Here is a 13,884-nt window from a genome sequence, read left to right on the forward strand (position 1 = left end):
TGGCCAGCTCAGAGCCCCTCTGTGGCCGGGGGCTCTGCCCTCACTGTAAATTCTCCCCTGTCCCTGTCCCTGTCCCCTGTCCCTGTCCCCTCTCTCGGTGCCACCCTGGCCCAGGTTTTTTACTCTCCCACACCCCTGAGCTGCTGCAGTCCCGCCCTTCCCTTTGTACCACCCCAAGCTCTCGCTGTGCTCTTCCTCCTCCTCCTCCTCCTCCTCCTCTGCTCTGTTAATAAAATTCTGGATCGATTCCTTCCCTCCTCCTTCTCCGTCTGCTTTGTTGCTGCTGGATGGACCAAAATCGACGTTTTTTATGTTTTGACACATAAAAATCTGATTTTTATTTGGGTTTTTTTTGTTGTTGTTGGGGTTTCTGTGACTCTCTCTTCTGGCTCCCCCCGTGGAGTTCGTCACCAGGTAAAAAAAAAAATGAGTTCAGGGATTAAAAAGCAAATAAATCCCCCCGAAATGTGAAATCAGGGCTGTCATTAACGAGCTGAGGGTGTTCCCTGGGATCCAAACTCAGGATCCAAAAGCTCTGGATGCAGGCTCCAGGAAATCCAGGAATTCCTGGGCACCAGGAACCTGCAGGGGCTGAGCTCAGCTCTGGCTCCAGGACATCCCTGTGACCTTTCCCACAGGATTTAAGGGAATTCCAGGAATTTCCATGCTCAGGGAGCTCCCAGGAGAGGATCCAGGACATCCCTGGTGCCTTTCCCACAGGATTTGAGGGAATTCCAGGAATTTCCATGCTCAGGGAGCTCCCAGGGGAGGATCCAGGATGTCCCTGTGGCTTTTCCAGCAGCATTAAGGGAATTCCAAGCATTGGCACCCTCAAGTGGATCCATTCCTGTGACTTTTCCAGCAGGATCAGGAGAATTCCAGGCATTTCCATGGTCAGGTGTGGATCCAGGATGTCCCTGTCACTTTTCCAGCAGCATTAAGGGAATTCCAAACACAGCCAGAGCTCCCAGGAGAGGACCCAGGATGTCCCTGTGGCTTTTCCAGCAGGATCAGGAGAATTCCAGGCATTTCCATGCTCAGCTGTGGATCCAGGATGTCCCTGTCACTTTTCCAGCAGCATTAAGGGAATCCCAAGCATTGGCACCCTCAAGTGGATCCATTCCTGTGACTTTTCCAGCAGGATCAGGAGAATTCCAGGCATTTCCATCCTCAGGGAGCTCCCAGGAGAGGACCCAGGATGTCCCTGTCCCTTTTCCAGCAGGATCAGGAGAATTCCAAACCTCTCCAGGCTCACGACCCCCCCTGAGTTCCTCTCTCCTGACCCAAACCCCGCTCCCGGCTGTTCCCAAACCCCTCCAGCAGCACCTCTGGGCACCTCATCCCCTCCTGTCCTTCCCGGGGCTGCTCCCAGGGGTTCTCCAGGTCCAGGCTGGTCCCTGGGATGGATCCAGAACCTCTGGGGGTCCTCATCTCCTCCTGGAAATTCTCCAGGGCCAGGTCGATCCCTGGGATGGATCCAGGACATCCAGAGGTCCTCATCCCCTCCTCCTGCTCCTGGGGGTTCTCCAGGTCCCGGTTAGTCCCTGGGGTGGATCCAGAAGCTCCAGGGTTCCCCATCTCATCCCGGGAATTCTCCAGGTCCAGGCTGGTCCCTGGGATGGATCCAGGACGTTTGGGGTTCCCCATCTCCTCCCAGGAGTTCTCCAGGTCCAGGTTGATCCCTGGGATGGATCCAGAAGCTCCAGAGTTCCTCCTCCCCTTCTGCTGTTCCCGGGGGTTCTCCAGGGTGATCCCTGGAGTGGATCCAGGACATTTGGGGTTCCCCATCTCCTCCCGGGGGTTCTCCAGGCTGATCCCTGGGATGGATCCAGAACCTTGGGGATTGTCCATCTCCTCCCGGGGGTTCCCCATCTCCTCCCAGGGGTTCTCCAGGATGATCCCTGGGATGGATCCAGGAGCTCCAGGGTTCCCCATCTCCTCCTGGGTGTTCCCCATCTCCTCCCGGGGGTTCTCCAGGGTAATCCCCGGGATGGATCCAGGACATTTGGGGTTCCCCATCTCCTCCTGGGGGTTCTCCAGGGTAATCCCCGGGATGGATCCAGGACATTTGGGGTTCCCCATCTCCTCCTGGGGGTTCTCCAGGGTAATCCCCGGGATGGATCCAGGACATCCAGAGTTCCTCATCCCCTCCTGCTGTTCCCGGAGGTTCTCCAGGATGATCCCTGGGATGGATCCAGGAGCTCCAGGGTTCCCCATCTCCTCCCGGGGGTTCCCCAGATCGATCCCTGGGATGGATTCAGAACCTCGGGGGTTCCCCCTCTCCTCCCGGGGGTTCTCCAGGTCGGGGCCGGTCCCGGGGGCGCTCCCGGGGCCCCTCCAGGCGCGCAGGCGGCGCCACAGCAGGAGCAGGGCCAGGGCCAGGGCGTCCACGAGCAGCTCCAGCATCTCCACCACCGACAGCACCGAGGAGCCGAACCACAGGCTCCACTGGCTGCCCATGCTGGACAGCAGCAGGTTCTCCTGGAAAAACCAGAAACGTCAGCCAGGGATGTGCTTTGGGGGCATTGGTGTTGGGGTTTTGGGGTTTTTCCCTTTTCTGTGTTCTCTCTACTCCTCACACTCACATCTGGGGCCTCTGGGATCATTTTCCCGATGATTTTCCATGGCCTTTCCCTAAATAAAAACCCTAAACCAATCCCAAAACCAATCCCAAAACCAATCCTCAAACCAATCCCCAATCCTATCCCAAAACTCCAAGCAGCAGATCCCCCTGGAAAAAATTCCAGAAAATTCAGGCAGAGTTTGTGGTGGGTTTGGGTTCTGGGTTTGGGGGTTTTTCACTTTTCTGTGTTCTCTCTACTCCTCACACTCACATCAAGAGTCTTTGGGATCATTTCCTGTGGCCTTTTCCTAAATAAAAACCCCAAACCAATCCCAAAACTCCAACCAGCAGATCCCCCTAGAAAAATTCCAGAAAATTCAGGCAGGGATGCAGTTTGGGGGGACTGGGGTTGGGGTTTTGGGGGTTTTTCCCTTTTCTGTGTTCTCTCTACTCCTCACACTCCTATCTGGGGCCTCTGGGATCATTTTCCATGGCCTTTCCCTAAATAAAAACCCCAAACCAATCCTCAAACCAATCCCCAATCCTATCCCAAAACTCCAAGCAGCAGATCCCCCTGGAAAAAATTCCAGAAAATTCAGGCAGGGACACAGTTTGGGGGCATTGGTGTTGGGGTTTTGGGGTTTTTTTTTGTCTTTTCTGTGTTCTCTCTACTCCTCACACTCACGTCTGGGGCCTCTGGGATCATTTTCCCGATGATTTTCCATGGCCTTTCCCTAAATAAAAACCCTAAACCAATCCCTAAACCAATCCCAAAACCAATCCCCAAACCTATCCCAAAACTCCAAGCAGCAGATCCCCCTGGAAAAAAATCCAGAAAATTCAGGCAGAGTTTTTGGTGGGTTTGGGTTCTGGGTTTGGGGGTTTTTCACTTTTCTGTGTTCTCTCTACTCCTCACACTCACATCAAGAGTCTTTGGGATCATTTCCTGTGGCCTTTTCCTAAATAAAAACCCCAAACCAATCCCAAAACTCCAAGCAGCAGATCCCCCTGGAAAAATTCCAGAAAATTCAGGCAGGGATGCAGTTTGGGGGCATTGGGGTTAGGGTTTTGGGGTTTTTCCCTTTTCTGTGTTCTCTCTACTCCTCACACTCCTATCTGGGGCCTCTGGGATCATTTTCCCGACGATTTTCTGTGGCCTTTCCCTAAATAAAACCCCCAAAGCAATCCCAAAACCAATCCCAAAACCAATCCCCAAACCTATCCCAAAACTCCAAGCAGCAGATCCCCCTGGAAAAATTCCAGAAAATTCAGGCAGGGACACAGTTTGGGGGGATTGGGGTTGGGGTTTTGGGGTTTTTTTTGTCTTTTCTGTGTTCTCTCTACTCCTCACACTCACATCGGGAGCCTCTGGGATCATTTCCCGTGGCCTTTTCCTAAATAAAAACCCCAAAACCAATCCCCCAAAAATCCCATATTATATATATATATAATATATATATAAAATATATATATATCATATAAAACTGAGGTAAATAACGAATTTCTAGGAATTAATAATTAATATTATAATATAACTAAATATATTTTTGCATGCAATATAAAACTGAGGTAAATAATGAATTTCTAGGAATTACTAATTAACATAAATATTAATATGATATATATAAAATATAATACTATATAATATAAATAAATATGGTTTTGTATACAATATAAAACTGAGGTAAATAATGAAATCCTAGGAATTACTAATTAATATTATAATATAAATAGATATATTTTTGTATACGATATAAAACTGAGGTAAATAATGAATTCCTAGGAATTACTAATTAATATTATAATATAAATAGATATGGTTTTCTATATCATATAAAACTGAGGTAAATAATGAATTCCTAGGAATTCCTAATTAACATTATAATATAAATAGATATATTTCTGTATGCAATATAAACCCAAAGGTAAATAATGAATTCCTAGGAATTCCTAATTAATATTATAATATAAATAGATATATTTCTGTATACAATATAAAACTGAGGTAAATAATGAATTCCTAGGAATTCCTAATTAATATTATAATATAAATAGATCTATTTCTGTATACAATATAAACCCAAAGGTAAAAATGAGTTTGCAGGGGTTGGACGTACGGAGAGCAGCGGGGCCTCGTGCACGGCCTGGTAGTTCAGCTGCTGGTAGAAGATGGTGACCTTGGCAATGTCCCTCCTGCGGGGACACGGGACAGTGGGACACACGGACACACGGACAGAGGGACACACGGACAGTGGGACACACGGACAGAGGGACACACGGACACACGGACAGTGGGACACACGGACAGAGGGACACACAGACAGAGGGCACTGGGACACACGGACAGAGGGACACACGGACAGGGGGACACACGGACAGAGGGACACACGGACAGGGGGACACACGGACAGAGGGACACAGGACAGAGGGACACACGGGCAGCGGGACACACGGACAGAGGGACACACGGACAGAGGGACACACGGACAGAGGGACACACGGACAGCTGGCACCGGGACACACGGACACACGGACAGGGGGACACATGGACAGAGGGACACACGGACACACGGACAGAGGGACACACGGACAGAGGGCACCAGGACATTCCCAGTGGGACACACGGACAGTGGGACACACGGACAGTGGGACACACGGACAGAGGGACACACGGACAGTGGGACACACGGACAGAGGGACACACGGACAGTGGGACACACGGACAGTGGGACACACGGACAGAGGGACACACGGACAGAGGGACACATGGACAGAGGGACACACGGACAGTGGGACACACGGACAGAGGGCACCGGGGACACACGGACAGTGGGACACACGGACAGTGGGACACATGGACAGTGGGACACACGGACAGAGGGACACACGGACAGTGGGACACACGGACAGTGGGACACATGGACAGTGGGACACACGGACAGTGGGACACACGGACAGTGGGACACATGGACGGGGGACACACGGACAGTGGGACACACGGACAGTGGGCACCAGGACACACGGACAGAGGGACACAGGACAGAGGGACACACGGACAGTGGGACACACAGACAGAGGGACACAGGGACAGCTGGCACCGGGACACACGGACAGAGGGCACCGAGGACACAGGGACACACGGACAGCGGGCACCGGGACATTCCCACTGGGACACACGGACAGCGGGCACCGGGACACACGGACAGTGGGACACACGGACAGAGGGACACACGGACAGTGGGACACACGGACAGAGGGCACCGGGACATTCCCAGTGGGACATTCCCACTCCCCAGGAGAGTTTACTGGGGATTTATTGGGGATTTATTGGGGGTTTATTGGGGGTTTATTGGGGATTTATTGGGGATTTATTGAGGATTTATTGGGGGGTTATTGGGGATTTATTGGGGGTTTGTTGGGATTTTATTGGGAGTTTATTGGGATTTATTGCAGGTTTGTTAGGGGTGTATTGGCGGCTTATTGGAAATTTATTGGGGATTTATTGGGATTCATTGGGAGTTTATTGGGAGTTTACTGGGGAATTTATTGGGGGTTTATTGGGAGTTTTTTGGGGATTACTAGGGGTTTATTGAAGATTTAGTGGGGATTTATTGGGGGGGTTTATTGGGGGTTTATCAGAAGTTTATTGGGGATTTATTTGGGTTCATTGAGGATTTATTGGGAGTTTATTGGGTATTTATTGAGGATTTATTGGGAATTTATTTTGTATTTATTGGGAATTTATTTTGTATTTATTGGGAATTTATTTGGTATTTATTGAGAATTTACTGGGGATTTCTTGGGGGTTTCTTGGGGGTTTCTTGGGATTTCCTGCCCTCCCTTCCCAAGCCCAGCCATGCCAGGATGGGAATTTCCCAGGATTTACCTGCTGCTGGTGGAGTTGTACCCGTTCTGGTGCCGCAGAGCCTGGCGCACCCAGTCCTGGGGGAAAACCGGGATTGGAATGAATATTTCCATTGGAACGTTTCCATTGGAACGTTTCCATTGGAATGTTCATTATTGGAATATTTCCATTGGAATATTTCCATTGGAACGTTTCCATTGGAACGTTTCCATTGGAACGTTTCCATTGGAACGTTTCCATTGGAATATTCATTATTGGAATATTCATTATTGGAATATTCGTTATTGGAACGTGTCCATTGGACTATTTGTTAATGGAATGTTCGTTATTCGAATATTTCCATTGGAATATTTGTTATTGGAATGTTTCTATTGGAACATTTCCATTGGAATATTCATTATTGGAATATTTGTTATTGGAACGTTTCCGTAGGAACATTTCCATTGGAGTATTTCCATTGAAATATTCGTTATTGGAACACTTCCATTGGAATATTTTCACTGGAATATTTGTTATTGGAATATTCGTTATTGAAATATTCGTTATTGGAATATTCGTTATTGAAATGTTTCCATTGGAACATTTCCATTGGAATATTTCCATTGGAACATTCATTATTGGAATGTTTGTTACTGGAATATTTGTTACTGGCAAAAGTGGAAAATAAACGAGATTTGAGATCAAAAGAGCGCGATTTAAGAGAAAAAGGAGATTTTTTTAAGGCAAATGAGATTCTTTCCAAGCCCTTCCCGAACACCCCGGGATTGTATCCATGTTTTCCAGCCCAGGGTTTTGCTGTATCCTGGGTTTTTCCCCATCCCGGGATTTTGCTGTATCCCAGATTTTGCCCTATCCCGGATTTTTCCCTATCCCAGATTTTGCCCTAGCCCGGATTTTTCCCCATCCCAGGGTTTTGCTGCACCCTGGATTTTTCCCTATCCCAGGATTTTCCCTATCCCGGATTTTTCCCCTATCCCGGATTTTTCCCTATCCCGGATTTTCCCCTATCCCGGATTTTGCCCTATCCCGGATTTATCCCCATCCCGGATTTTTCCCTATCCCGGATTTTTCCCTATCCCGGGTTTTCCCCATCCCGGATTTTTCCCTATCCCGGATTTTTCCCTGTCCCGGATTTTCCCCTATCCCGGATTTTTCCCAGTCCCAGGTTTTCCCTTGTCCTGGGGTTTTGCTGTCCCTGGATTTTTCCCTATCCCAGGATTTTTCCCCATCCCGGATTTTTCCCCCATCCTGGATTTTCCCCTATCCCAGGATTTTCCCTATCCCGGATTTTTCCCCTATCCCGATTTTCCCCTATCCCGGATTTTGCCGTACCTGGGATTTTGCCGAGGGCCACTTGGCCGTGCCGGCCGAGACCTTGTACAGGGATTCCCTGGGGAGAGAAAATCGGGAATTGTGAGCTCGGGATCTCCCCGGGAGGCTCCCAAATCCAGGGAATCCCCGGGGCTCCGCAGATCCCTGGGAAAAGCTGCCAAAACCAACACAAACAATTCGGGTTGGGCCTAATTAAACATTTCAGGGTGATTAAAACAATTCCTCCTCTCTGCTTTTAATTTAGTTTAATTCAATTAAATTTATTTTATGCTTTAAATTTCTCTTTTCATTTCAAAACTGTCCTGCCATTAAAAAAAAGGTGAAACTGAAAGAAAAAAGGATACATTTCTGATTTAATTTAATTTAATTTAATTTAAATCAATTTAATTTAATTTAATTTAATTTAATTTTAATTCAATTTTAATTTAATTCCATTTATTTTAATTCACTATAAATTAATTTTAATTCAATTTAATTCAAGTCCATTCAATTCAATTTAATTCAATATAATTCAATTTAATTCATTTTTTAAAATTTAATTTTAATTCCATTTAACTTAATTTTAATTCCACTTAATTTAATTTTAATTCCACTTCATTTAATTTTAATTCCATTTAATTCAATTTTTTCAATTTAATTTTAATTCCATTTAATTTAATTTTAATTCAATTTAATTTGATTTTAATTCAATTTAATTCAATTTAATTCAATTTAATTCAATTTAACCCTCTCATATTTTTGCTCCCTCAGCAAGCACCGATCCGACACCGCCCAATTCCCTGGATTCCCTGGATTTCCCTGGAATTCCCGGCGTTTTCCAGGTGTTTTTTGGGCCTCACCTGCAGGGTTTGGGGCACTGCTGGAAACAATTCAGGTGGTGATTCCTGAGCCGGTTGTAGAGCTGGTAAAAGCAGTGACCTGGGAAAGGGATAAATGGAAAAGGTTTAGGAATTCCCTCTCCCTCTGGAATTTTTCCAAAAAAAAAAAAAAAAAAGGGAGGCGGGATCTGATCCGCTGGGATAGGCTGAGCTTAAGGAGCAGCGGGTTTAGGCAGAGATTGAGAGAAAACAAATCAGAATTAAATCCTAAAATCCCAGTTTTAGGAATTTTTGCAGAGGAAGAACAGAGCGCGAGTTGATAGGGATAGCCCCTTTTCCAGGGACTCAGGAATTTCCAGGGATTTCCCAGGAATTCAGGAATTTCCAGGGATTTCCCAGGAATTCCCAGGGATTTTCCAGGAATTCAGGAACTTGCCCCCATTCCAGGGATTTCCCAGTGACTCAGGAATTTTCCCAGGATTTCCCAGGATGCAGGACCAGCCTCTTTTCCTGGGATTTCCTGGGATCTGACCATCCCCTTTTCCCTTTGTTTTCCCGGGATTTCCTGGGATCTGACCAGCCCCTTTTCCCCCTGTTTCCCCCCTGTTTTCCCCCCTTTTCCCCCTGTTTTCCTGGGATCTGACCAGCCCTTTTCCCTCTGTTTTCCCCCCGTTTTCCCTTTGTTTTCCCCCTGTTTTCCCGGGATCTGACCATCCCCTTTTCCCCCCGTTTTCCCCCTGTTTTCCCTTTGTTTTCCTGGGATCTGACCATCCCTTTCCCCCCTGTTTTCCCTCTGTTTTCCCCGTTTTCCCCCTGTTTTCCCTTTGTTTTCCTGGGATCAGACCATCCCTTTCCCCCCTGTTTTCCCTCTGTTTTCCCCGTTTTCCCCCTGTTTTCCCTTTGTTTTCCCAGGATCTGACCATCCCCTTTTACCCCTGTTTTCCCGGGATTTCCTGGGATCTGGCCATCCCCTTTTCCCCCTGTTTTCCCAGGATTTCCCAGGATCTGGCCATCCCCTTTTCCCCGTTTTCCCTTTGTTTTCCCAGGATCAGACCATCCCTTTTTCCCCTGTTTTCCCCCTGTTTTCCTGGGATCTGACCATCCCTTTTCCCCCCGTTTTCCCGGGATCTGACCATCCCTTTTCCCCTTTGTTTTCCCTTTGCTTTCCCAGGATCAGACCATCCCTTTTTCCCCTGTTTTCCCTGTTTTCCCCATTTTCCCCCTGTTTTCCCCGTTTTCCCGGGATCTGACCACACCCTTTTCCCTCTGTTTTCCCCGTTTTCTCAGGATTTCCTGGGATCTGACCATCCCTTTTACCCCCGTTTTCCCAGGATCTGACCATCCCTTTTCCCCGTTTTTCCCCGTTTTCCCGGGATCTGACCATCCCTTTTCCCCCTGTTTTCCCCCCGTTTTCCTTTTGTTTTCCCCCTGTTTTCCCGGGATCTGACCACCCCTTTTCCCTCTGATTTCCCTTTGTTTTCCCTTTCTTTTCCCAGGATCTGACCATCCCCTTTTCCCTGTTTTCCCCCCGTTTTCCCTTTGTTTTCCCGGGATCTGACCATCCCTTTTCCCTCTGTTTTCCCGGGATCTGACCATCTCTTTTCCCCCTGTTTTCCCGGGATCTGACCATCCCCTTTTCCCCGTTTTCCCTTTGTTTTCCCGGAATCTGACCATCCCTTTCCCCTCTGTTTTCCCCCTGTTTTCCCAGGATTTCCCGGGATCTCACCACCCCCTTTTCCCTCTGTTTTCCCTCTGTTTTCCCTCTGTTTTCCCTCTGTTTTCCCGGGATCTGACCAGCCCCTTTTCCCCCTGTTTTCCCCCTGTTTCCCCCCTGTTTTCCCCATTTTCCCTCTGTTTTCCCCATTTTCCCCCTGTTTTCCCCATTTTCCCCGTTTTCCCTGTTTTCTCCCTGTTTTCCCGGAATCTGACCACCCCCTTTTCCCATTGTTTTCCCGGGATCTGACCATCTCTTTTTCCCCGTTTTCCCCCTGTTTTCCCCCCGTTTTCCCCCTGTTTTCCCCCTGTTTTCCCGGGATTTCCCGGGATCTGACCATCCCTTTTCCCCCCCATTTTCCCGGGATCTGACCACCCTGTTTTCCCAGGATCTGACCATCCCTTTTCCCCCTGTTTTCCCCCTTTTCCCCCTGTTTTCCCCATTTTCCCCCTGTTTTCCCTTTGTTTTCCCGGGATCTCACCACCCCCTTTTCCCCCTGTTTTCCCTTTGTTTTCCCGGGATCTGACCATCCCTTTCCCCTCTGTTTTCCCCCTGTTTTCCCAGGATTTCCCGGGATCTCACCACCCCCTTTTCCCTCTGTTTTCCCTCTGTTTTCCCCCCGTTTTCCCCCCGTTTTCCCGGGATCTGACCATCCCTTTTCCCCCCGTTTTCCCCCCGTTTTCCCGGGATCAGACCATCCCTTTTTCCCCTGTTTTCCCGGGATCAGACCATCCCTTTTTCCCGTTTTCCCGGGATCAGGCCATCCCTTTTCCCCCTGTTTTCCCCCTTTTCCCTCTGTTTTCCCCATTTTCCCCCTGTTTTCCCCGTTTTCCCGGGATCTGACCATCCCTTTTCCCCCTGTTTTCCCCCCGTTCTCCCGGGATCAGACCATCCCTTTTCCCCCTTTTCCCCCTGTTTTCCCCCTGTTTTCCCCCTGTTTTCCCAGTTTTCCCCCTGTTTTCCCCGCTCTCACCCCAGGCCGGGTGTTTGTTGTAGTCGCAGCGCTGCGCCCCGGGCGGCAGGGGGTAGTACAGGTACCCACAGCCACACTCCCGGAGCATGGTGTGCTGGAAACACGAGTGCAGGCAGGCCTGGGGCGGGAAAAACGGAAAAATGTTCGGATAAACCGGAAAAAATCGTATAAACCAAAAAACCAAAAAATTCCAGCTCTGTAGGATGAAGATATTAGGAGAAAAGGGCAAAAAATTTTGGATAAATCAAAAAATTTCCAAATTCGCAGGAGGGAGCTCTTTGGAGAAAGGTGAAAAAAAATTGGATAAAGAAAAAATATTCTAAATTTACAGGATGCAGCTGTTAGGAGAAAAGGGGAAAAAAAAAATTTTGGATAAATCAGAAATATTCCACATCTCTGGGATGGAGCTTTCCGAAGAAAAGGGAAAAAATAATTTGGATAAATCAAAAATATTCCAAATCTCTGGGCTGCAGCTTTTAGGAGAAAAGGGCAAAAAATCTGGATAAACCAAAAAAAAATCCAAATTGAATTTGGCTGAGCCGGGTTTAGCTAGGCCAGGCTCAGTACCTGCAGGGTGTAGGAGCTGTTGTCGAGCAGTCTCAGCCTGGCTAGGCCGGGTTTAGCTAGGCCAGGCTCAGTACCTGCAGGGTGTAGGAGCTGTTGTAGGGCAGTCTCAGCCTGGCTAGGCCGGGTTTAGCCAAGCCAGGCTCAGTACCTGCAGGGTGTAGGAGCTGTTGTAGAGCAGTCTCAGCCTGGCTAGGCCGGGTTTAGCTAGGCCAGGCTCAGTACCTGCAGGGTGTAGGAGCTGTTGTAGAGCAGTTTCAGCCTGGCTAGGCCGGGTTTAGCTAGGCCAGGCTCAGTACCTGCAGGGTGTAGGAGCTGTTGCCGAGCAGTTTCAGCCTGGTTAGGCCGGGTTTAGCTAGGCCAGGCTCAGTACCTGCAGGGTGTAGGAGCTGTTGTAGAGCAGTCTCAGCCTGGTTAGGTCGGGTTTAGCTAGGCCAGGCTCAGTACCTGCAGGGTGTAGGAGCTGTTGTAGAGCAGCCTCAGCCTGGCTAGGCCGGGTTTAGCTAAGCCAGGCTCAGTACCTGCAGGGTGTAGGAGCTGTTGTAGAGCAGTCTCAGCCTGGCTAGGCTGGGTTTGGCTAGGCTGGGTTTAGCTAGGCCAGGCTCAGTACCTGCAGGGTGTAGGAGCTGTTGTAGAGCAGTCTCAGCCTGGCTAGGCCGGGTTTAGCTAGGCCAGGCTCAGTACCTGCAGGGTGTAGGAGCTGTTGTAGAGCAGCCTCACGGCCACGTCCTCGCCGTCCCGCGTGCATTTGCCGTAATTGCCACCCAGGCGATTCACCTCGTCCTGCGGGCACACAAACCACCCGGAGTCATTAGCTGGGTTAATTAACTGCAGCCCGGAGTGATTAGCTGGGTTAATTAATTAGAGCCCGGAGGCTCTAGAGGAAGGAGAGGACCCTGAGCCAGCAGAGGGGACGTTCCCGGCCCTGGGGCGGTGCCAAACCTGCTGGATTCCAAAAAAATTGGAATTGAAATTAAACCATCCCACGTTTGGGCTGGTTTAATTTCAATTCCCACCCGCTGGATTCCAAAACTCCACATTGGGGATGATTTATTTGGACCTGAACCCAGTGAGGAGAGACAGGAGAGGACCCAGAGGGGCCGTTCCCACCTGCTGGATTCCAAAATTCCATGTTTGGGATGGTTTGGGGTGGTTTGGGATGGTTTATTCCCAGTTCCCACCTGCTGGATTCCAAAATTCCATGTTTGGGATGGTTTGGGATGGTTTGGGGTGGTTTGGGGATGGTTTGGGGATAGTTTGGGCTGGTCTTGGCTGGTTTGGGAACCATTTTGGCTGGTTTGGGCTGGTTTTGGCTGGTCTTGGCTGGTTTGGGCTGCTCTGGGGATGGTTCGGGGACAATTTGGGCTGGTTTGGGCTGGTTTGGCTGGTTTTGGCTGGTCTTGGCTGGTTTTGGCTGGTCTTGGCTGGTCTTGGCTGGTTTTGGCTGCTTTGGGCTGCTTTTGGGCTGGTTTGGGACACTTTTGGGCTGGTTTGGGATGGTTTGAAATGGTTTGGGATGGTTGGGGATGGTTTGGGCTGGTTTGGGCTGGTGTGGGCTGGTCTTGGCTGGTTTGGGCTGGTTTTGGCTTGGGCCGGTTTGGCTGGTCTTGGCTGGTCTTGGCTGGTTTTGGCTGGTTTTGGCTGGTCTTGGCTGGTTTTGGCTGGTTTTGGCTGGTTTGGGGCTGGTTTTGGCTGCTTTGGGCTGCTTTTGGGCTGGTTTGGGACACTTTTGGGCTGGTTTGGGATGGTTTGAAATGGTTTGGGATGGTTGGGGATGGTTTGGGGATGTTTCGGGCTGGTTTGGCCTGGTTTGGGCTGGTCTTGGCTGGTTTGGGCTGGTTTTGGCTGGTTTTGGCTGGTCTTGGCTGGTTTGGGCTGGTTTTGGCTTGGGCCGGTTTGGCTGGTCTTGGCTGGTTTTGGCTGGTTTTGGCTGGTCTTGGCTGGTTTTGGCTGGTTTTGGCTGGTTTGGGGCTGGTTTTGGCTGCTTTGGGCTGCTTTTGGGCCAGTTTGGGACACTTTTGGGCCGGTCTCTCCCCATCTCCCACCTGCTGGATT

At 49.3% G+C, this 13,884-nt stretch overlaps 1 protein-coding gene across 1 annotated transcript in view; it reads right to left on the reverse strand.

Annotated features, from left to right (window-relative positions):
* Window positions 1-1,251: 1,251 nt before the first annotated feature.
* SCNN1D (sodium channel epithelial 1 subunit delta) overlaps window positions 1,252-13,884 on the reverse strand; it is a 37,375-nt gene continuing 24,742 nt past the window's right edge. The window contains exons 8-14 of the mRNA XM_063417584.1: window positions 12,514-12,612; window positions 11,266-11,383; window positions 8,600-8,678; window positions 7,761-7,818; window positions 6,450-6,505; window positions 4,681-4,756; window positions 1,252-2,481 (exon numbers count right to left, since the gene is read on the reverse strand). Coding sequence (XP_063273654.1) covers window positions 1,252-2,481; window positions 4,681-4,756; window positions 6,450-6,505; window positions 7,761-7,818; window positions 8,600-8,678; window positions 11,266-11,383; window positions 12,514-12,612 — 1,716 coding nt within the window. The remainder of the gene's footprint in view (window positions 2,482-4,680; window positions 4,757-6,449; window positions 6,506-7,760; window positions 7,819-8,599; window positions 8,679-11,265; window positions 11,384-12,513; window positions 12,613-13,884) is intronic.

This window comes from Prinia subflava, chromosome 21 (genome assembly GCF_021018805.1).
Source record: "Prinia subflava isolate CZ2003 ecotype Zambia chromosome 21, Cam_Psub_1.2, whole genome shotgun sequence".
Classification (NCBI taxonomy): domain Eukaryota; kingdom Metazoa; phylum Chordata; class Aves; order Passeriformes; family Cisticolidae; genus Prinia; species Prinia subflava.